Raw genomic sequence first — 24,713 nt, 5'->3', positions numbered from 1 at the left:
ACACCTAGGACCTTCCGAATCACTTTTTTAGTTTTTAGTACATTATGTACCTACAACATTTTTTTTCTCAATAAAACCGTTCAACATATTTTTTTACTCATTTTATTTTCAGGTTTTTAGTTTCTAATTTTGTTACTCAATTCTTCTCATTCTGTCTAGTTCATTCAGTACTGACTGACTATAATTTTGTACCTGCGGCCATCTTGAATTTGCATCTTTTTCAAAGTATGCTACTAGTCTATTAGTTAAGCCCTGTAATTTGATGGAAGTATCTGTAGAAAAAGACAAATATCCAACCTTTCTTCGATGTTCTAGACTATCAAGGTTACTTTCACCCCAATTCGAAATTACTTCTAGATCCTTCTTAAGATAATCAACCTCCTGCTGCTGGTGAAGATGTGCATCTGCAGCCGATGTCCTGGAATCCAAATGTAACGACGAGACGAGTATGCTGTCGTCAGCAGAACAATATATTGGATTCTTGGTATTTTCCAATGAGTCGTTGATATACAATGAAAAGAGGGTTGAAGACAATATGGACCCCTGGGGAAATTGAAAGATTAGTAGATTGTCTTACAGTGCAAAATGCAGTCATCCGTGCACTGACTGTGACGTCTCTTTTAACAAAAGTTCCTTCATCAAAGTTGATAGCTTCATGTACATCAAAACTATTTGTTACGGTTTAGAAATCACTACCTCAATTGTTAGTGAACCCCCAGTAGATTTTATAATGGAGATAAGGAAAGTATATAAAATTCCACATAGTTCATAGTTTACTTGAGATATAACAAAAATAACTCATTTCGTATTACGATTTATTATGACCCTGTATATGACAGGAATATGAAACGAGTCTTCGTATTTGCTGGAATCGGCAGATTCACAAAGTTTATTTATAAGATATCGTTTTTTTTCTAAATAATTCATTTGTCTTTTATGACAGTTCATGTCATTTCGACATTTCGAAACTTCAGAAAGAAAACGTCTCTTCCTTCTTTTCTTGGTTTTGGACCCGACACGGAAAGAACATTGCAATTTTGCGGATTTTAAAGGAGGTTTCAAAGTATTCCTGAATAATTCCTACAAGTAATTCCTACATAAATCCTACTGTCGTAGGATTTATGTAGGAATTACTTGAAACTTTCAAATTGAAGTTTACCTTGTCGAAGAACTCGGACATCTCAAAAGGCCCACACTCCATCTCAGGTATGAACAAACATTTTGTGTTTTATTGATACGACCTTCTTGCTTGCAAGAAATTATGTTTAGACATGTATGAATTTTTAGGCCTCCCTTTTCCATTTGCATGTTCGTTGTTAATTGATAACGCCCTTAAAATCTCCCCAACTTTGAGAATATCGGTTGGCGAATCTCCACTTCTTGGACTCCTGGATGACTCACCACTGTTTGTAGCGACATAAAAGCGGATGATCGTAAGCCTCATGTTTCAAAGAAGGTAATATTGTTCCTTTTTATCGTTCATTTGGGTCTGAACTGGACGCATTGGCATCACAGGAATAGCACTACCAAAACTGTCAGTGCTACGGCGTTACCCACTTCACCTAGCTATAAAGTACTTTTACTTATTTTAGTGTGTTGTAATTGGAATTTTAAAACCTTTGCTACCTTTAAACAGCTGTAAACCGATGGTGAATACTTAAGGGTAGATAATTTATCCATCGAATTAGACAACAAGAAAATTATTGTGACAAAATCGTTCATCTTGATATAATTTATTTTTCCTTGTGAAGAAATCAAATTTTGTAGATTGGTCACGGAAGTTAGATCTGACAATCTTCGTTACAATTTTTCTTTACCTTCTATTACTGTAAAAAAAATAACTGTCTTTCTTTAAACAGGGTGTAACTGAATAAGTGTAAAACATTTAAAGAGGTGATTCCTCATCGAAAAATAGATAGGATCTTTCATATAAAGAAATTTCATTAAAGCATCCCTTGTTAAGATAAAGCCCCTTGAAGGGGGTTCATGAAATGTGTTTAACAATTTTTTTCACAAGCACTGAAAAAGTTACAATATTGAAATTAACCTAGCGTTTTCTACTGCCAAAAAGACACTTAGCCAGAAATTGATTTGGTTTACCCCATGGTTGTAAGGGGTGGAAAACGCAACCCCTAAAATTTATTTCCAATGTAACTTTTTGTCTTATTATTTGTTTACCATCAAAAAATTTATTTCCAATAGCCTATTTCATTCTAAACAAAAAATGTCTCCTGGATATTTTGCCAAAAATAAACCAGCTCGCAGCAAAAAAATATTTTAGGAACAACTACAGAGATACATCGTCATAAATGCGAAAATCCGAAACTAATCTATCTAGTATGTCGTTATTAGCGATAGTGACAAATTGATATGACGCTGTCAGTTCGTGAATTTTCGAAATTGAATTAATACTAATTGTGTGTTGTTGTTCTGTTCTTAATTTGTTACTTTAATAATTCACTTGTTATTAAAATGGCATACACAAATGAGGAAATGGCTGATATGCATTACGTTTACGGTCTGTCGCAGGGGAATGGATTAGAAGCTTCTAGAAGATATGCTGAAATATATTCTCAACGGCAGCATCCTTCACCTAGAATATTTACTTGACTTCATCAACGATTACGAGAAAATAGTTCATTCGACAAAAGAACGCAGGATTGTGGTCGCCATCGAGAAGTACGAACACCACAGCTTGAGGAAGCAGTACCTAATTTGATTGAAGAACAACCTACTACCAGTACTAGAAAGATTGCTTTCCAGCTAAATGTTGATCATATGACGGTATTTCGAATTTTAAAGGAACAACTCTTACACCCTTACCATCTGCAACGAGTACAGGTACTGTTACCGCGAGACTTTCCGAACCGTCTTGAATTTTGCAATTGGATGCTGGAAATTATTAGAAAAAAATTGTGACTTTGTGACTTTCTGAAGACGATAGAATTCACAGACGAATGTTGTTTTTCTCGGGACAAGATTATTGATTTTCATAATTACCACATATGGGCTGATGAAAACCCTCACGCTATTGTCGAAACTAACCATCAAGAACAGTTTTCTCTTAACGTGTGGCTCGGAGTTATTGGGGATGATTTAATTGGGCCTAATTTTCTACCTCCTCGATTAAATGGTGAGGCATACGTTCAATTTTTAAGAGAAGTGCATCCAGTACTGCTGGAGGAAGTTCCTTTGGGCGTCAGAAGGGATATTTTTTTATGCATGATGGGGCTCCCGCCCATTTTATGTCAGCAATTAACTGAAACATATGCAAAAATTTGGGGCCATTTACAGCATTTGATTTATCGTACTCCTGTTCGCGATGTAGAGGACTTAAGAAACCGCATCTCGATGCGTGCAGGGTCATCAGAGAGACTCCAGGAATATTTGAGCGAATACGTGGCTCAATGCCCAGACGTCTAGACGCATGCGTAATATCTGAAGGAAGACATATTGAACATTTACTATGATTTCTACATATTGTGTGTTTTGTTGTTGATAAATTAGTTTTGTTTATTACCCTTTAATCGTTTAATGCAGGTACTAACTACAAAATAAAAATAAATCCAGTTCGCATTTATGACGATGTATCTCTGTAGTTGTTCGTAAAATAACTTTTTGCTGCGAACTGGTTTATTTTGGGCAAAAAACCCAAGAGACATTTTTTGTTTAGAATTATAATTTTTTAATGGTAAACACATAATAAGACAAAAAGTTACAATGGAAATAAATTTTAGGGGTTGCGTTTTCCACCCCTTACAACCATGGGGTAAACCAAATAAATTACTGGCTGAGTGTCTTTTTGGTAGTACAAAACGTCAGGTTGATTTCACTATTTTCAATATTTTCAGTGCTTATGAAAAAAATTGTTATACAAATTTTATGTACACCCTTCAAGGGGCTGTATTTTAACAAGAGATGAAATTTCTTTATATGAAAGATCCTGTATTTTTTTCGATGAGGAGTCACCTCCTCAAATGTTTTACACTTATTCAGTTACACCCTGTATTTGACCGACGCTCTCTTTCCCATAACTTTCAACAAAAGATTGGCAAATTAATTTACTCCTTTCTTCTTTCTTTGTAACCACTTCCGTCTCCACTGTTGAAAAGCTGGTAGGGCATTCGTGGAGGTAATATATTTCCTAAAACTCTAGGTACAGTAAAATCCAGTGACAAGATATATTATTCAAATTGTTTTCATCGATTCTATAAATTCAATTATATTCTGTTAATTTCTTCTAGTTACAAAACAAAAATGAAGTTTCATGAGAAAACAAAGTAATTGTAAATGTTCAGGTACATCCATAATGAATTAAATATTGAAAATTTAATGAAAAAATTAAGGGGGTGAAAAATTGAAGTTCGAACGTAAAACGAAATATTCTGGGAAATAAAAGTGGAAGATGAAATAAATAAAACAACATACACCTCAGAATAAATTTACTCTTTGGGAACCAACAATTAGAATAATATGTATTTCTTTTGAATTGTGCTCTATTTTTAGTGTTACCGATTCACAAATTTGATACCAACCAAAAAACTTCAAGTTGAGAAGTTTGGAACCAACTAGAAAAACTTCTGAGGCATATAATATCTCTTGCAAATAAGAAGTCTGGATGATAAAAAACATTTTTGGTAATAATTCTAGTACAAATGAAATTAAGTACTTATATTCTAATAATATTGCATATAATCATCACTCTCATAAACAACAATAAACTTCATGTACATGAATAACATGATTTCAATACTGTGTGTATTACATATAATTTTTTTATTAGAATAACAAAATTTTTGCAAATATTGCATTTTCTCAGTATAACTTTCGAATAAAACTCAAAATTAATGTTAATTCCTCAGTTTTAAGTTCCAAAGAAATTGAATATTCATCTACAATTCTGAAACAAATTTCAACATAAAATGATATTGAATCAGTCATAAGAAATCGGATTCTGTATTAATATATATAAATATAAATGTAACAAAAAAACCTATATCTATACTTCATAGATACAATTTTATAATACAACAATATGAGAAAATATCACATGTGGATAAAATTCCTAACAAACTGTACATGTTCTCAAGTTTCCTTCAAACATAATACTAACTAATAATACTTATTATTCATAACAAAACTGACCAAGGCAGGCTTATTGCACAATTTGATTATTGTCCTTGAATCTGATGCTGTATTTTAGACAAATAGATCTATGATCCTTCCAATCCCTGGCCTGAAAAAAAAAAATTTGGTTTAGCTAATTAATTTATTCCCTTTCACAATAGAAAAAATGTTCAAATTATTTCTGCAATATAAAGAAGTTGGAATCAAAAACTGAAATGACTGAATATTAAATTACTTGAAACAAATCATTGAAGAACTGTCAGAAAATGAAATTGTATGAACTTCTTTCGTACATACACATGCGGCGACTCGATAGTTTTCCTGGATATTCATGACATGATGAGGTTTTTTCAAGCAGTGACGCGTTTTTTCTGGTGTAGTTCACATATTTATATATGTATATGCAGGGAGCTGACAGAAGCCTTTCTCTAATGAATACTGGCCTACAACTTTCTAAGTAGTTCATGTCAAATATCAGTCTCACTAGTCGTTTCTGTAATACAAAGATCCTGGTGAAGTTTTTTGCACTTCCCCAAGACAAGAAATGTGTGAATACGCCATTGCATAGTAGACACACGGAAGACTTGACCTGCTTATACTTATTTCTTCATCTGTTTTATTACAAAATATGCCTTGTTTAATTTACAACGTACACTACTGATATGTAAATCCCAAGTGAGTTGTTCATCCAAAAGTGTACCCAGAAATTTAGCATCAGTTACAACATCAACATCAAGTAAGTGATGCTCCTTCTGTTATAGAATCGTATAGAAACAGATTTGGTAGTGTTTACGATGAGGTGGTTGAGTTGACACCATTCTGAGAATTTTTCAATCAAACAATTGATTTCTTCTATCAATATTTTGAGATCTCTTCCTGATACAGTGATAGTCGTAACATCAGCAAACATTGTGATTTGACAATTTGATAAGTGTGCCGGCAAATCATTGATAAAAATAAGAAACAATAGGGGTTCGAATACCGATTCCTGGGGAACACCTGAGTTTAAGTTGAAAGATTTGGATAAAACATCATGATACTTCAGAATCATGTTGCGATTTTTCATGTAGGACTCTATCCACTTGACTAGGTTTTGTGGAAGTTGAAACACCGTCAACTTCTCCATTAGCAATTTCTATGAGACCATATGGAAAGCCATGGTTGAGTCGCGAATACAAAATGGCTAGACTCGACTTCTGTGTAGATATAATTGATCAGATTTTGATATGATGTTTCTACTGAACGGTTTCTCCTAAAACCATGCTGATTTGTGCAGAGAAAAATATTATTTTCCAAGTTATCCGTTAATCTGTGAGATTTGCCTGTAGTTATCGATATCACTACTATTCCCTTTTTACACGCTTTATATTAGCTTCACCTGTATGTATGTATGATTATTTGTATGCATGTTTGTGTGTAACTCTCAAGATCGGAATCTGTATTGACAGAATTATCGGCATTATTGCTTGATCTATTCGCGGGCAGATGACGCTGTTCGTAACCTAATTGATATTTCTTGATCTATTCGCGGGCAGGTGGCGCTGTACGTAACAATCAATTATTGCAATCAAATCAAAATGTACTTCATTGTTGAAGATGAAATCTCATTGACAAAGTGTTACTTTTCTAAGAAATATAAGATACACAACTCGAAAGATATTGTCGAAGATAAAATATTATTGTCAAAATGTTATTATTTTAAATAAGTTATACAAATTGAAAGTAATATTTGAACATTTGGTGATTTCAGCATTTTGGGGTGAAAAAGTAGTCAGAAAGTGATAATATATATGCTACATATTGAAATGAATAATAATAATAATGAATATTCTCATGCAACACATAAATGTAAGTATGAAAATATAAAAACTATAAAGCATAAAAATATAATAGTGAATGAATAGAAAATAACAGTAAGAATCAACTTCGCTTGAGCTATTCGCGGGCAGATGGCGCTATACGTAATCTCCTTGATAGGTTGTTCAAAAGAAAATCAAAATAAAAAAACATATTTTAAGAATTATAAGTGTTAGCGAAATTTTGTACTACAGATGAAATATTTAAATATTTACTATAGATACATCATCTATACCTGTTGACAATTTATTTTTCATTGAGCTTAGGGTGTGACAGATTTCATTTTCAGTAATTGGATCATTATTGAAAGGACCAGTAATATTAGCAAAGGGGATGTTGGTGCAAGCCATATGTTGCCCATATATTTGGGAGTACTGTTTAAACCAATCGTGGAGAAGTAGTTCCCGAATGATTCAGCAATTTTACCCGATTCACTAATTTCTTCAGAACCACATTCTAAAGTTATATGATGATAGTGTTAATGAATGCACTGTTCGAATTTGGTTTGCGAAATTTCGTTCCGTTCGCCTTGAAGATGAGTCCCGAAGTGGTCGACCTACAGTAATCCAGGACGACAATTTGGGTAACCTGGTGGAGACTGACCCATTACCAACGGTGCGTGGGATGGCGAAAAAAGTGTGGGTCAATTCCTATGCGGTTTTTGATGGTTTGAAACGTATTGGAAAGGTCATCCGATCCTTTTTTGGATGTGATCACCACGTATGATAAAAAGTGAATCCTCTACGACAACAGAAGTGATTCAGGAGAGTGATTGAACACCGATAAAGCACTTCCCAAAGACAGAAAACCAGCAAAAAAAACCATGGTTACTGAATGGTGATCAGCGACTGATGTGATTCATTATAACTTTCTGTATGTAACCAGGCTATACCATCACAGAAGAGTCCTATTGTGGGGAAATCAACGAGATGTAACGAAAATTGCGTCAGCGAAAGTCGGCACTTATCAACGGAAGAGGTCCGATCCTGCTTTACAACAACGCCTGTCCGCACGTTTTACAAATCACCGTACAAAACTCAAACGAATTGAGCGTCGAAGTTCTGAATGAGTTCGATTAAATTGAATGAGAATTCACTGATATATTACAGTTTGAAATAAACTCATAAAAACAGACAAAACTTTTGGAACAATCTCTATTTTATGGTATTATTAACGGAACCATCATCAATTTTTTATCTGTAACTGATGTCCTCTACATTCATACATAAACATCATTTAAATCGCTTCTCAAATGGTTTTCATTTAACAAATGGTTCATATAAAAACGTTTGTTATTCAATATACCTGCATGTAATAAGTAAAATTATGTTTTTAACTTACTTGGCATGATGCACTGCAGTACATGACCATTCTGCACTTACAGAGATATTCTGCTGGCTTTTCACAAATGCACAGTCTATCTACATAAACAAGTTCACTGCACTCTTCCTGAAATTACATAAAATTGATAATTAATAATATTGAATTAGCATAGACAATCAAATAATAAGTGAATCACTGATGTAGAACACAGAATTGAAATATATGTATATGTTCCCTATATTTCTTTTTTTTTTCATTATTTTTTCTACTGAGGAAGTTACGCTATTAGCGAAACACATCTAGAAAAATCTGTTCAAAATCTGTTTTTCCATTAACCAAGTGTGGCACACCTACGAACGACAACTCTCAGAAGTTTTTGAAAATTGTGTAGTTATTATCACGGATATTGTTATTAATTTTCATCAAGTTACGGGTCAGTCCATCCATAATGATTGCAAAAGATGCAGGCTTGTTTATGAATAACAGGCGCAATGAAAATATATCAACAAAGCCAAACTGGAAAAAGCCCTCTCAAAACAATCACTTTCATATGAATATTGAATTATACAAAAAACAGTTTTTTCTATCCAGTTTGTATTCCACAAACGTTTGTTATGGAATTGAACGCTACATAATATAGTAAATACTATACAGGGTATAACATAAATACGTTAAAATATTCAACTGACGTATTCCTGAGACAATTTTAAGAAAAAGTATTTAAATATATGTCAGGAAATGTTTCGTTTCGGAGATACAGGGTGTTGAAATTTAATTTTTTTGTTCGTTTTCTAAAAATAACTTATTTTTTGCACGAAATTTGGTACCTGGGGTTTTTTGAGGTGGGAAATCATAATTTCGTATCAATTTTTATGTAATGTCTAGAGAGCGCTGCGTACGATGTCATCATTCATTTCAAATTGCCCTAACTTTTTTGAACATTACAAAAACTACGTATGTGGTGGATCTCTACAAGATGTTTGTCGAAAAAATTGGTTTTCGAGATACAAATGACTAAAATTACAAAGAAACTTATGACAAAAACCAACCATGTTTGAAAACTTTCAAAAATTTGTATTTGTATCTGTATTTGTTCTTAATTTTTGTGATGTTCTCAGCAACTTCACTTAGCGCCCAAGAAGCTAAGTAATATACATCGATACAGAAAATTGTAAATATATCGAAAACGAAGTTAATGGGAAGGTGTACCTTTTTTACTTGAAAAAGGTGTGACAATTAGGTTTTTTCATGCAAAATACCAAGAGTTTACTGTCAAAAAAATTAAGGCAATTTGAAATAAATAATGACAGCGTGCGTAGCGCCCTCTAGATGTTTCATGGAAATTAATGAAAACTTATGATTTCTCACGTCAAAAAAACCCGAGTACCACATTTCGTGCATGTTTTTTGCAAAAATTATTTTTAAAAAACGAACAAAAAAATTCAGTTTCAACACCCTGTATATCCGAAATGGAGTATTTCTAGACACAAGTTTACATAGACTTTTTTGAAATTGTCTCAGGAGTACGTCCCTTGAACATTTTATTTTAATTATAGTATAGTATATAAAGATACATTATTCAATTTCTAAACGAATGTTTGGAATACAAACAGAAAAGGAAGAAGTGGTTTTGTATCATTCAATAATCATTTGAGGCAATTGTTTCGGGAGGGCATTTTCTTTCAGTATGTATCTGAAAGTATCTTTTTTGCATGATCTACACATCTTTTTGAAGAGTTTGTTTTGAAATCAATTGCTTTCTTCTTCCATTTGGAAGTGTGAGAATGACTGTATAGAAATTCAAAACCTAATGTCCCCTGATAATATACCCCTTCCAATTCAAACAAATAATGATGATTATGAGATATACTTTGTAGTTTTGTTAGGAAAGTGTTTTTAAAGAATTCATTTTACGCTAGAGATTCCAATTCTACCAATCAAGCTACGATGTCTGAATTCATTCGTTATTTTTTAAGTTCTCGAATGAATTTTATACCTGATTCTAATAATATAAAATTTGAAATTTCAAATATGAAACCCTCATTGCTTCGCTTGGTATCGTTGAAGGTGCTATTTGTGTGAGGCAGAAACAGAGTATGTGCAAGAATTGAATCTGAACAAGGCTGCGAGATGATACATGTATCACAAGATAATTCAACACTTGCCTGAAAGAGAGTTGAACAATAACCAACCCAGTACGAATGAGCCTTAGCCAAGAAATTTCCAGAGAAGTCTCTAGTTCCACGAATGGTCAAATGTTTCACAAATGTCCCAGATATTTCCAGAATTTCTTGTCGAAGTATACAAAAACATTTGTGAAAAAGCCGAAAAATTCACGGTTATGTTGAAATTTTTCTTGGTCTATTTTGTCACTTTTGGTATTCTAGGTCTCCACTCCGATCATAATGACTCAATTCTATTTTTTTCGAGGAGAAAAGTCATGAAAGTACAGCCGAACACTATCCAAGTCATCCGAATTGTAATGCTACTTTTTTGTTGTCATTGTGTCCTGAGCATATTGAAAACATTCCATGTCTTCAAAACAGGATCAGTGATTCAGGGGGCAGCTACAAAATGATAACTCAGAAAGAATTGGAAAATCGGTTCCAATTAAACAAGGAGTTATGATAATCGAACTTACTGTTGATCAAACTATTTCATCCAACAAAGCTGTATAATGTATTACAAGTAGTAGGGGAGCCCACGATGCAAAATGGGGATTTACTCGAGCGTCATAGAGACATATCAGATTGCAAAGCTTAGATGATAAGAAGAAAAAAAAATGTATATAATATATACCTTTTCATCGGTGGGGCAAGCGGCTATAGATTTTTGAATATGTAAAAAAATACTGTTGCATCGACATACTCGAGCGCGTCAGATATTGATGGCATCAATGTCCTACGTATTTTTAATAATGTTCGTATGTTAATCTGATCGTTTGCATGATGCAGGTGGTTGTACATAAGGGTTGAAAGTGAAAAGAAAAAAAATTAATCGAGCGCATCAGATTTTCTAAGGAAGTGTTAAGTGCAACAAAAAAAAGCTCTCATCCAATAATCTGACGATTTCGATTTAACGAAAACTCGCGGCCGTTATTATAATGTGCAAAAAAAATTCACCATTTTGAAATACTCAACCTCGTCAGATTAAGATATATATCGTTCATCTTTATGTTCTGGACGTGCTGTCTCATAATCTGACGATTATCTAGAGGGATTTGCCTGATCTGACAAAAAAAAAATAATTTTTTTGAATCATTGAACTCAATCTATTGAAAAGCTCAGGAAATAGCATGCAAATAAATAAGTGTATGTTTTTTAAGTAGAATAATTGTATTTATAAGAAAATAATTTTTTTTAAATGCTCGAAAATTTTAAATTTTTTTTAATCAATTGAATAATTGATCATCATCTTTATCACGAACGAGTCTCTGTGATCAGCTGTGATGGCGTCATGGCAACAGAATTCAGAGTGGGGATGGAGTGAGAGAGTAATAGATAGAGAAAAAGTGAAAGAGGAATAGAAACTCGGAGAGGAAAATATAGGTATCACACAGCTGCACGCATTGAACTTTATCGACGAATTTTTGTTATTTCGGCTTGCGGAAATCGTCAGATTATATATTTTTTGTTATCCTTAAATTATTTCCTTCAATTGTTTTACAACTTTGCTGCCCTCCCTTTCCATTACGTCACTCTCAAATTGTCAGATTACTGGAATATGCACTTTTTAGCAGGTAATTACCTCACCCTACCTTAATCTGACGCGCTCGAGAATTTCTGATGATCAATTTTCATTTACTAATCTGATCCTTTATCCCTTACAGGTGGCCTTATATATGGGGCTCATATTTGGTGGAGGTACTTAACCGGGTACAAGTTATCCCCCTGTATATTAATCTGCTGCGCTTTAGTAAATCCCGAAATCCCCGCTTGGGCTCCCCTATTATAAGAGGAAGATATTTAATACTAGAAGAATTAGCATCCTATCTGAATTTCTAAACTTGTCGTTAGTTACACAGACATGAACTTGGGATTTCAAAAAAATTAATCAAATTGAATTAATCACATTGCTATTAAATTATCAAAATGACATTGCTAAGCATTAGATGACAAATTATAAGTTGATTCTATATACACAAAAATTATTTCAAATCATTTCGTTCAGCTAATCGATTCCTGCTGAACTGCATGCGTACATGGAGTCACTGAAAATTGGTTTGAGAGCTATTCTTCAAATCATATTGGTGGTTTTATAAATAGTAAATTGATTTCCCAGTAACAGTAACGGTCACTTCTGGAATTCTTCAGGGATCCCCTTTGAATTATTTATCTCTGACTTCGAATATATCTTTAACAATACTCCTTTCTTATTATTTCTATTTATTTGATTGGAGAGAAATTTTTATAGGAAAGATTAGTACCTCCATAGATCGGTCGCTTTCTCTGTCAGATCCAGAATTTTGAAATGGTTCAGAATAACTTCATGAAGTATAAAGCATATTGTCACAACTATCACTTAAAAAACGGAGACTCGACCTCAGTATTCTTAAAAAAATTCAACATCAATACTGCTGAACTTGAAGAAGAGTTTGGGTTGAGTATTTCTGTGGAAATTATACTTTCCATGCTGCGGTGAACCGAACTCACATATAAACATCCCTGTCATAGATCAGGAGCAACATCACAATCATTCAAAAATACAATTGTTTGAATTGGAAAAATGTAGAGTATACAATACTGCTAGTATGCATTTTTTTTTAGATATTTTTCAGTTCCAGTTTGAATGTCTATCCACAAAAATGTAAATTAAATATTATTTTGCAATTGCATGATTGTAATACGTTACTTGGCATGATTACAAATAAATTTAGGAGCTGATCCAAAGAGTAAGTGAAGGCTGATCCTTCTACTAGAGAGAATATGTTATCCTGTTTCATTCAGAAACGTGAGCCAAGATAACTGAAGAACCCTGAAATCTCCAATGAATATATTTCTCTTATTTGTGTATGAGTTGAATGGTGACAAAAAACCCAGCTTAAGAATTTAAATTTTTTCCAAATTTCATATTCAGATATTGGTACTCATCAGTTATTTTAGAGGTTTCGCCCCTTATCTTATTCAAAATCAAAATTGTTTGATTCTATATTTTGAAAACTGAACGGATAGTTTCGTCTGCTTGACGGTAGGATTGGAATATCTAGCAAATGTTTTCATTAGATTGAGAATGAAATTAATGTTTCAACCCTCATTACAAGAACTAAAACTATATTATATACCTGAAGACTTGGACTAGCAATTCCACTATCTGCTGGAGAAGAAACCTAAAAAAATGAGAAAAAATTAAGCAAACACATCTATTATGTTTCATGAAAAACATAATTACGATACAAATGTAATTTAAAAAATGTGTTTCCATCATTAAACAGTCCCAAATGGAAAAAAAGTGAACTTGCATTTAGGGATCAGAACGTACCGTGAGATTAATGAACGAAACTGCAGAATCTCTAAAAAAATTACGTGTAACGTTATCAAATAATAGGCGAAGCCATGAAATGATATATTCAAAGAGAAAAAATAAAGATGTACCCTTCTGTACAACTAGGTACTTTAAATTGCGACCAACAGAAGGATGATTATGTTAAACATATATTAATTGATGTAGCCGTTACTACGTGGTAGAAGATTATCATGAAAAATGGGAAACGAAACTTTCTATGTTTTTTACCATTTTTATTTTAAGCTATCGTTACTGCAGTTTCGTTCTCCATGAACAGTTTTAAACAGTTTTATTGTATTAGTCTGAACAAGTCTATACCCATAGGACGAAACTGCAGTAACGAAAGTTACAAATAAAAGTTTTATTTCTCATTTTTGATGTTAAATATATGTAGCACAAAAAATTCCTATATCAGATTGTTTTTTTATGTGGAATTCATTTTTGCTTAACGTTCAATAATAACCCATTGATCTCAATGAAATATGCCCCATACTATATCTTGCAGTGATGGGAGGGTGTCTCTCTGAATGCAGGAGATTCAGTTACAAGCCTCACCAGACTGAGGAAAATGGACCATGGTCTGTCCACCTTAGTGTGAATTATTTTTCACTATAAGGAAATTCTGGCCATAATATAGTAGAGCACATACTATATGTCTATCCTGCCGCGGACCGGATTGAGTTGTTAATGTTTGGCAGTGTCCTAACTTTTGCCAGCTGACATGAAATATCAGTCACCAAATGTAGTAACCCGCTTCTTAAGATGCTGGAGTTATTTGGTCGAGTTTGAATGAGGAGTGGATGGCCGAAAACATCCATACACTCACTTTGGACGTACCTATCTACCCATATAATTGCTAAGCTCGGTATCATGAATTGATTGTGTGCAAACCGTGTTAGGAATCACACGTTGAAAGATAAGACATCGTTAGTTCTCAGCTCGCACAAGTTTGTCAACTTCTGAGAGTTGTCGTTCGTATGGGGGCGACAGCTGATTAACGGAAAACCAGATTTCAAACAGATTTAAACTGGTTTTTGGGTCAATATGAGTATTAGATGGCAAATATCGGAAAGTGAATATAGTCTACTCTACTAGCACAGAAGTAAGTTTATGAATGCAGCATTTACGAGTCCATGCTGTCTAGTAAATCAATGTTTGATGTTTCTTCTCTCCTTAAATGAACTCAATCAAATATCAATACTGAAGTAGGAAATCTATAAATTTTGAAGCACGAATAATCTGAACTAAAGTGAATAGAAATTATCATAGGTAAGAATTTTACCTTGAAAATGGGAATACTTAGCCCTCTCTCAATAAGTTACTAGCTTTCCAGAGTAGGATAATCTGCCACTATAGTGAAAACAATTCAGGTTGCTTCAATAAGCTTACTCAGAAATGATGATCTTACTTTGAATTGTTCATAAAAGTACTTCAGGATACTCAGAGTAACAGGTACTTGTTAATGTATTTCTAATCACATGTTCATATTGCGTTCTATCGGCGAAAAGAAATGCGAAACAGCAACTCTGGCAATGGTTTCCTGGTTGTTTTAGGTGAAATTAATAATGATAATAATTTTTTCAGAATCTACTGTAATTTTACAATTCATGAAATCATTTTATAACTGAAAAAATTGTCTACCTGTAGGGACAGGTAACCTTTGAATAATTGGTATGTCAAATGTACCAACAGTAATTATCATTTCGACTTTCGACACTTCCTTTATCTCAGACTCTATCCATTGACATTAGCTGTTTTGTGATGCCTTTTAGATTGTTCCTGAGAGTTTCAGCATCTGAGGAAGGAGTAAATATTCCATTAACTCCTCTAGATCCGCACCTGCCCAGAATACTTCTATAGAAGTGTATGAATATTTTATATTTTGTCGTTGACTCCTCTACCACCAGTTCTTGATAATTATTTTTTCGTACTTTTGTGATATATCTTATCAAACTTGAAACAACTATTCACGCTTTAGCAAGCAAACGCTCATCATACGCCACGAGGCGTATCTCATCAAGAAGCGCGTTTAGAGAATTCTGAGTTATTGTACCTGATTTTTTTTTCATAATTCACTCTATCCAAAACCACTCACCCTCACTTATGACTTCAGGTCTACTAACAATAATAATTTTTTTTTATATCAACTTGCCTAAAATACCATCTTCAGATTCGTCATCATCTCTTAAGCTATTGATTGAACTCAAAGGACCGATAACATATTTTTTTTCATAGTCTCCTATGTTTAAAAACAGTATGTCTATTCGACAAACATAAATTGATATTTAGCGGTTACTCCAATTATTATGCCCTTCGTCAAACTAACGACCTAAGATTACCAGCCTCCACTCTAGTCAAAGACTCTATATATTAAAATGGTATCAAGATGTTTAATCATTTACCTGATCATATTAAAATTTCAGGGAATTACTGTGTATTTCGAAAATCAGTAAGAGACTTATTGTGTGGTAAACCCTATTATAGTTAAGAAGAGTTCTATGAGGGCAGCGTTCTCTGTTTTATTTCACCAACTGTATTTTGAATGAATAGACAAAGTATGGTATACTGCATTTCAACATTTCAAATATTTTGGTATTATTTTCATTGTTTGATATCAATTAATTTATATGTGTTTGACTATTTCAATATTATGTGTACCCTATATATGTGTATGCGTGTATATAGATATGAATATATGTATCTGTATATATATATATATATATATATATATATACCTATATACATATATATGTGTATGTATGTATATATGTTTATATTTATGATGACAAATGAAAATTTGCAGCTTTGTCAATAAGACCCAATGTTCTTTGGGCAATAAAGCATAAAACCAAATTTTGAATTAAAATTATTTGATATTCATGACAATTACCGAAATTATTTCGATTCAAATAAAAAGTTAACCATAAGTGAAAATAATTTTAGTGAATTGAAAAGTGATTAAATTAGGATGTCCTGAAATTATTCAACTATAAAATGTTTGTAAGGAGCTGAATAATGATTCTTTCTTCAATCGTTAATTTTTTGTACCGCATTTTGTTAAAATTCAGTAATTCAAACATTCTGATGTCCAAATATAACAGCATTCTGTAAATAATTTGTTTTCATTCAAAAATAAATCAAACCTTCTTTTGAAGATAAAGTGGTAGTTTCAGACAACCATTATGAAGAGTCCCATATTGATCCAGTTGGTCCACTGATGTAAGCCTATACAGACATAGACACATGATTGTCATCAAATTCATAAATATTTAATTCGTGATTAAACAACAGCCATAGACACATAATATATGAGTTTGCATTAGTTTCTGTTGATAAAACTCAAATCTTTGGTGTCTTGAATATTTTCAGTGGTGGGTTTTAATCTGTATTTTATCAATTTTCGATTATTTGATTTCCGACTCAGTCTATTGACATGAAATATGAAGAAGTGTATATGGGGTGAAGTAGTTCATATATTCAATGAATATTCTTGAAGATTGTTAATGATATCTGAAAGAAACTTTCTTAGGATTATAACATAACACTGAAAACCTTTCAAAAAAAATTTCAAATATTCATTAAATCATTACTCATCACAAATTATATGCTGTTCTTAATTATACAGTGCTTGAATATTTATTGAGTGGGTAAATCATAACTGTAAAATAGGGTGCTTCAAAAGAAAATGTACCTATCTATCTCCTCTATGGAGTCCTTAAATGATGAGCTTCAAACATTACTTTTATGTGAAGTGTAGTTGACCATCTGAATACGTCTTAAAAAAATTATTTCCACTACAAAAACGTACATACGCTGAATAGAATTCTAATCAACAGAAACAATACAATAATATATTAAATGAACATTCATGAAACCTCAACCAAAGCAATGAAAAATTTTTCAAACTGTACAAAAAATGAGAAAATGAATCATTGTTATAATAAAAAATTGCAACAATTCCCATGTTCGACTGAAGAATGAATAAATGTTGACTAATTTTTCTTACAATATCATTGAAAGAAAAGATATAGCAGAGCCGAACTTTTTAATATTACTAGAGAAAAACTGAACTTCAAACTGTATATCTTTTCATGATCAATAAAAACAACTTGAAATTTATGAAGAAAGTATTTCTTGAAAATATTCATGTTTTGGCTATATCCCTGGAACCAACGTGAACTAGAATAATTTTCGAATATGTATATTCGAAGTAAACGATAAACTGCACACTCAAGGTTTGCGGTACTCTCAAAGGCCAAAAAACCAATACATGAAAATAAACCGGCTGCGAACAAGTCCACTTGGACTGTAGAATTGGCGGTTCGTATTGAATTATTTTTATGTACTAACCGAATTTTATGATTGGCTAAAGAGTCATAAAATTGAATTTGAATTCATGGTACGGTGACGAATAGAAATCGGGGAATTCGGGAATGGTTATCGCTGTCGTCTCATCAATGTTCAGTTCAGGAACTGATCGCGGAGTAATGAAATTCGATATTAGTGCAGTTATAATTACTTAACATTTTTTTATTTGTTTAAAGTGTGGCGTCCTTGGACAAGTACTAATAGTAATAACGAGTGTGATAACACATACTTTTTCCAGAGTAGTGATTCCAATAGGGATGGTGAACAATGCGGATGCATTTGAATATTGAAACACAGCGAGTATGTTTCCATATATATAAGAATCTACATATTGATTTTAGTTTCGAGGGAAACAAACTATTACAATGTATATAAGAATCTATATATCAAGTTTGGTTTCGAAGGAAAAAAACTATTACAAGCAACATCAGATTTGATCGAAATTCCTTTCTCAACTGTACGTAAAATAGTCAAAAACAAACCTTATAAACGCCAGACCCGATGTGAAATAGGATTACCAAAACCTTTAGATGTTTATCTAATAAAATCATTGAAAAAAACAATATACATCTGTTACAAAAGCGATGAGATCCTACAACTGAAATCATAATAAAGAAATTGAATACTTCTGTGAGCTGCTGTGACAAAACTCTTCAAAATTGGATGAAGAAACTAGGATTTATATTTAAAATAATAAACAAAGGTCAATCAGTTAAGGAAAGCAGAAGAATAGTGGAATGGCGTAACAAATACTTAGAACAAATACCTAAATATAGACAAGAACAACAACAAATTTTATATTTGGACGAATCGTGGTATGACACTTATGACACAGTTACGTAAGGGGGGACTGATAATTCGAGAATGTATACGCCTAACATGCCTGCAAACAAAGAATCGGGACTAATCATTGTGCATTGCGGAGGAAATAGAGGATGGGTTCTGAATTCTTTGAAATTATGTGGTAAGAAACTTGACGACTGCAATGTTCACTATCATAAGGACATGGAAGGTAACATTTTCGAGGAATGGTTTCAAAATACATTGATCCCAAATTTGGATGGTTATAGATAATAGTTCTTGACAACACTTCCTTTCATTCGCGACAGCTCGTCAAAGTACCGCATATGAATTCGAGGAAATATGAAATACAAAGTTTTTCAATGGATAACAATTTGTATTTTGAAGATTACTATACCAAAAACCGATTATATGAAGTTTTACAGACAAAAATATTTGAAAAAGTGTATGCCCTTGAGAGTATTGCTGAAAAGTATGCACACACCATATTGAGACTTCACCCGTATTTTTGTGTTTTTAATCCCATATAGTTGATTTGGGGAAAATTGAAATAAAGCATCAGGCGTAAAAATTATTTTCCAAAATTCGATTAGAGGGTAATAGGGCTAATTGAAGAAGAAGTATCTAATATTACCGAATGAGACTGGCAGAAAAGGATTGAAAAAGTAATTTTAGTTGGAAAAGACTATATGGAGATTGGACACTTCCATATTAATGGTGGAAATAAATTCATTATTGATTTAAATGACGACAGTTATAGTGAAACTGAGAATAAAGAAGAGAAATTATCAGAAGCTTTCGATTATATATATATATATATATATATATATATATATATATATATATATATAAATATTTTTATTTTATTATTAAATTTTATTATTAAATATTATTATTAAATTATATTATTAAATATTAATAAATTATATTATATTATTATAGGGGAGCTGTTGAGAGATAGGTTGCACTAAATCATTTACTTGAACTATGCAAATAATTTCTAATGAGTATGTGAATAAGTGAAACTAGCAATGCAGAGATCGATATGGAAACCCTGGTTATATGGGATCTACGTCTATTATATTCGATGTAACTATCAAATATTTAAAGGAAGGATATTCATTGATTATGTTGTTTTTCACATGTATGAATTTTAGACAGAAGACAAAAAGTGGTTTGTTTGAAGAGAATAAGAGAGGACGTTTAAAGAAATTTCAGCAAATTAATGGATACTTTTGCTTGTTTTTGGTAATGATGATTTAAAATCCTTGACTTGCTAAAAGGGTAATTTTGAAATCGTAGTTGTTTTATAGCGTATCTCAATCTTAAATTTCCTAATAAATTAATAAAGGAAATAAGTACACTAAATGTACACTAGTTTCACAAAGAAAAACGCTATTAGATATCAGTGATCTAGTTTAGTGATCTAATAATTTTTCTGAAGAGAAGTTGGTTGGGTAACATGCTCTTTTTTTTGTAAGAAAAAAAAATTTTTTTTAAAAAAAATTGATCCTGTAACCAAACCTTCCTTCAGAGCTATTAGATATTTAGACAATATTCAAATGTCTCAATTAGTTTGAATGTATTAGGTACTTCCGAACTTTATAATAACTTCCTATTGTCCAATTGGAAAAAAACAAAAATGAATGTGTACAAGTCCATAGTCTCCATTTCATTTTGATATTTTTTCAAATCAAACTAACATAGGTATTCGTAAAAATAATGGGGTTCAAGGATCTGATTTGTGGCATTGGGAAAATATGAAATCAAATTTATGGTGATTAATAATAGGAATTATATAACATTAGAGCGGTAAAACATCATTTCAAGTTAGTGATCGAAATAAACCAACAAAGTTAGCATTACACCGATAGTGTTGTAGGTATATTATCACTTGCGTTACCACAAAGACATTTTAACAAACTATTATGTAGAAGTTCAAATTAAAGGTAATTTCAACAGATGGAACTGAAAACCCATTGATAAATATGTGTACTAATCAGGAAAATTAATATTTTTGAAATAAGATTTTGAAAATGTTCGAGAGGGCAGTACAATGGGGCAATGGAAACATTGCTATACTTCCTAGTTTTTCTGAATTTCATATATCAGATGTCTATGAGTTGTAGTCAATAGGCGTAAAAGTTTTAGGTCGAGTGAAAACAAAATTATGTCATGAGAGTTCAAGTGAAACTACAGAAATTCGCCACGAGTTTGGGAATTGTCCCGGTCTTGTCCCGAAACTTTGCATTACATAATTGAGGATGGTAGTGTTCCGTGTAAGTGAAATTTTGAATCAATATTCTTTCATATATTACGTTTTATAGCATTCCAATGATTTATAATTGTTTCGACTCCATAACGAATGTTTTAGTGGAAATAAGTGATTTTCTTTCATTTAAATTTTCATATAAAAGTAGAAAGAACCATTTTCTTTCGTGTAAGTCAATTTTCATGTGAAGAAAGTTGTATTGAGAGGGTTTTTTCTAGTTTGAATTGGAAATAAACTAACGTGTACGAGTTTACACATTCTACACATTTGTATAACAGTTTTGATGTATTCATTTTCTTTCTTTCTTTTTTGGAGTATTTCCAATATTTTTTGTTTAATGATGGGAAAGTAGAAATCCAAACAACTTTTCCTAAAACTAATCACTTCTAAAACTATTAGCTCCTTTATAGTTAAATTCTGGCGTTGAAATATACATATTGATATCAATCCATGAAGTGCAAGAAGAAAAGAAAATATACTATATATTCACCAATTTAAACATTTCTGTGAAATTTTATAATCCATTGAAGACTATTTCAGACAAAGAACCAATGAAAAACAGAAGTCAGCAAAGGTTTATCGAGAAGATATCAATCAGATGTGTTTCATCAAGAGCATAAAATATGTGTTTCTTCAAGAGCATATATTTCAAGCATTTTTTCGAAACATTGGGGTTTGTACATCCCGGGTCGAAACAGCCTTGGAGTCGACTAATGATATGATCAGCATTTAAATAAGCATTTTTGTGTACCTTGAACCATTCGTCGTGAAGAGTAGACAATTATAATAGATCAAATTTTTTGGAGAAGAAAATCACTAGGTCTGTGTTTTATGTAAAGTATTACTTATATGAATAATTAAATTTTGTGATAAAATGAAATGGAGGCATTGTATTGTATTGAACTCAAATATGTACATAATATGGTATAAAGTTTCTATTGATTCTATTGATAGTGATTGACTCTACTGAATGTTAGAATTGTGCAAATGAGAGTTATTCAAATTTCAATGGAATTATGCAATCACAACTCCCATCACCCAAACTTAAGAATAAAAAGTATTAATTACATTAACACTCACCACAGGAAACTGTTCTCGATTGACTATAACTTCTTCATCCTCCAGTTCTTCTTTTTTCACAACAATAAAATCAAGTTCTTTTTGAATTTGCTCCTCATCAACTTCATCTAGCCAGGTCAAGTCAATAACTTGAGCCTCAGTATCAGATTCCTTTTCACAATGATTTTGGGTACTTTCCTCATTTACATCATTTGAGTTATCAGGTTTATCTTGGATGTAATTCGTAGGACTGAATGGCATTGGGGCATACACAGGAGGTTTTATATTGATGAGATTCGGCATTGATGCACGGCAAGGTGTTACATGTGGAGAATTTTCAATATTAGTACTCCTCGGTGAAGACTCAATATGGGAAATATTAACTGTATCATTTGTTGAAGAATCTTGCTCTGGTCTCGTTGAAGGACTATTAATGATGGGTGCATTATATGGCGAAGTTTGATTCGCCACTTGAGAAGGAGATGAGATAATTGGTGAATTTCTCGCCGGAGAACTCGTGATAGTAGATCTGATGGTAGATTGATTTGGTACCACAAACCTGAGTTGGCGTCCATTGGCAACATCAGAAGGGTGTACTGGAGTACTCATGGATGCCAAAACTGGTGAAAAACTAGCCGGAGAACTGTTAGATCTGTGATTTGGTGATTTTTCAGCATGTGTCAAATAACAGGCCATATTAGAATTGGACTGCATTGATGCATTATGCAGACCTTCAGGTGTCTGAACTAGTGAACTTTGGTATGAATTGTTGGGTTGACCTCTATTGGAATATGGCAGTGATGGTGGGCTCTCAGATGAAGTATGAAGTAGCGACGTCATTGGTGCTGGTAATTGACTGGATTGAGGTCCTTCGGATCTGAAAGCGGGTATTCCCACACGAGCAGGAGATGTGATGGGAGTATTACTATTGCTGAAATTGGCATTACTAGAATATGTCGGTGGTTGCTTTTGCATCTCTCCTCGTGAGCGACCTTGGTATCTCAAAGGTGCTGTGAAACGGCTGGGAGTCAACGCACTAGCGTTACTTATGTTAGAAGTAGTGTAGGGAATTGTAGGTGACTGCATCTCTTCAGGTCTGTGAGCTGGTAATCTGGAAGTCGCTATTGGTTGCATATGTGTAGTATCGTTTATTTTACTTTGATTTGGCATCACTGAAGACTGATTTTGAGGTGTTTTTTCAAATCTGTAAGCGGGAGACTGGACTATTGCTGGAGAATTGGGTATAGCACAATTCATTTGGTTATGGTTTGGTTGACCGAAAATCTGTCTCAAGGAATCTGTGAAACCTGCAGGTCTGTGAGCAGGTGATCTAAGACTGGCTGGTAACTCTGTGGCATCAACGGAACCAGAGCCGGCTGGTTTCGATAAACTAATCTTTTCAGCTTCTCGATTATTTGATGAATATGTTTGAATTATTCGAGAATTGTAGAGGGTAGTTTTCTGATTCACTGCACTACGGAGTTGATTTCTTTCGGTTTCGAGTATAAGCTGATATTGTCGAATCTGGTTCTCTAGAATCTTTCTTTGTCCTGGGAAAGAATAAGTCGAGTTATTATTCATTGAAAATGTGGCTTTTAAAAATGTGAACTCCATCTTGAATTTATACATCAAGATATACTAGTCCGCAAAAAATACTTTTTTTCGTACAATTTTTTTATAGTTGTTCATTTCACATATATCAAATTGGTGTAAATTGGAGTTTACTCAAAAGTTAAGTGTAAGTATAATATCCAAGTGAGAAATTGTACTGAATATAAGACATGAAATATTAAATTTGCGGTACGAAAATATATGAATGAGAAACTCAATTGAAAAAATGTGACCTGACTGGGATTCGAACCTGGCTCTCCTGTTCTCTATACCGTTCTAACTATCTGAAGAAATACTTGTTCAGTCTATTTATTTTATAGGTATCTCTTTGGAAATAATAAGAAACGTGAATTGAAACATACTCATATCTTACTGTGTCAATATTTTTTTTGTTCAATTGAATTATTGGAATTGTCACCTACGCTGAAAACACTACATACAGTTGTATGTATTTTACCATCTAGGTCCAATATTTTTTCTTGAGCCACTCTTTGTGTCTCTTTGCTGCAGTCATCAACTAAAGTCAATTTGTATTATCCTCTTGACGTGATTCAACTTTATTATGTTTCTGCCCTAATATCATATTGATTCATTTATTAGGTTACAAAGTTTGAGTGTTCTCAAACTATTCAAATGAAGTATTCATTCAACATACATTAATTAACAACCAACATGTTATTGTTTGACAGTATACTTGCGATGTACTGTTTGAAACCTTGTAGTAATGAATATTACTGAAGTTTTATCCCAATACTAAAGCGTTATTTCAACACCTCAAGACGTGTTTCGATCA

At 32.7% G+C, this 24,713-nt stretch overlaps 1 protein-coding gene and 1 long non-coding RNA gene across 10 annotated transcripts in view; one reads left to right on the top strand and one right to left on the bottom strand.

Annotated features, from left to right (window-relative positions):
* Nucleotides 1–867: 867 nt before the first annotated feature.
* LOC141484736 (uncharacterized) lies at nucleotides 868–3,591 on the top strand. Its single transcript, XR_012466770.1, has 2 exons — nucleotides 868–1,206; nucleotides 1,288–3,591. It is a non-coding gene; the product is annotated as an uncharacterized lncRNA (long non-coding RNA).
* An 836-nt stretch (nucleotides 3,592–4,427) lies between these two features.
* Nucleotides 4,428–24,713, bottom strand: part of LOC111504042 (uncharacterized) — a 163,470-nt gene continuing 143,184 nt past the window's right edge. For 7 of the 9 annotated variants that reach the window (XM_074180048.1, XM_074180043.1, XM_074180047.1 and 4 more), the window contains 4 exons: nucleotides 22,331–23,859; nucleotides 13,589–13,633; nucleotides 8,326–8,433; nucleotides 4,428–5,236 (listed from right to left, as the gene is read on the bottom strand). In XM_074180048.1, the coding sequence (XP_074036149.1) occupies nucleotides 5,156–5,236; nucleotides 8,326–8,433; nucleotides 13,589–13,633; nucleotides 22,331–23,859 (1,763 nt within the window). In that variant the 3' untranslated portion in view covers nucleotides 4,428–5,155. Of the gene's footprint in view, nucleotides 5,237–8,325; nucleotides 8,434–13,588; nucleotides 13,634–16,952; nucleotides 17,035–22,330; nucleotides 23,860–24,713 lie in introns of those variants that run through there. The other 2 variants (XR_012466769.1, XM_074180046.1) reach the window with 2 other exon arrangements.

This window comes from Leptinotarsa decemlineata, unplaced genomic scaffold (assembly GCF_025532065.1).
Source record: "Leptinotarsa decemlineata unplaced genomic scaffold, Ldec_3_MD MMD2_tig00026282_RagTag_RagTag, whole genome shotgun sequence".
In the NCBI taxonomy this organism is placed as follows: domain Eukaryota; kingdom Metazoa; phylum Arthropoda; class Insecta; order Coleoptera; family Chrysomelidae; genus Leptinotarsa; species Leptinotarsa decemlineata.
This window is presented reverse-complemented; position numbering and strand designations above follow the sequence as displayed.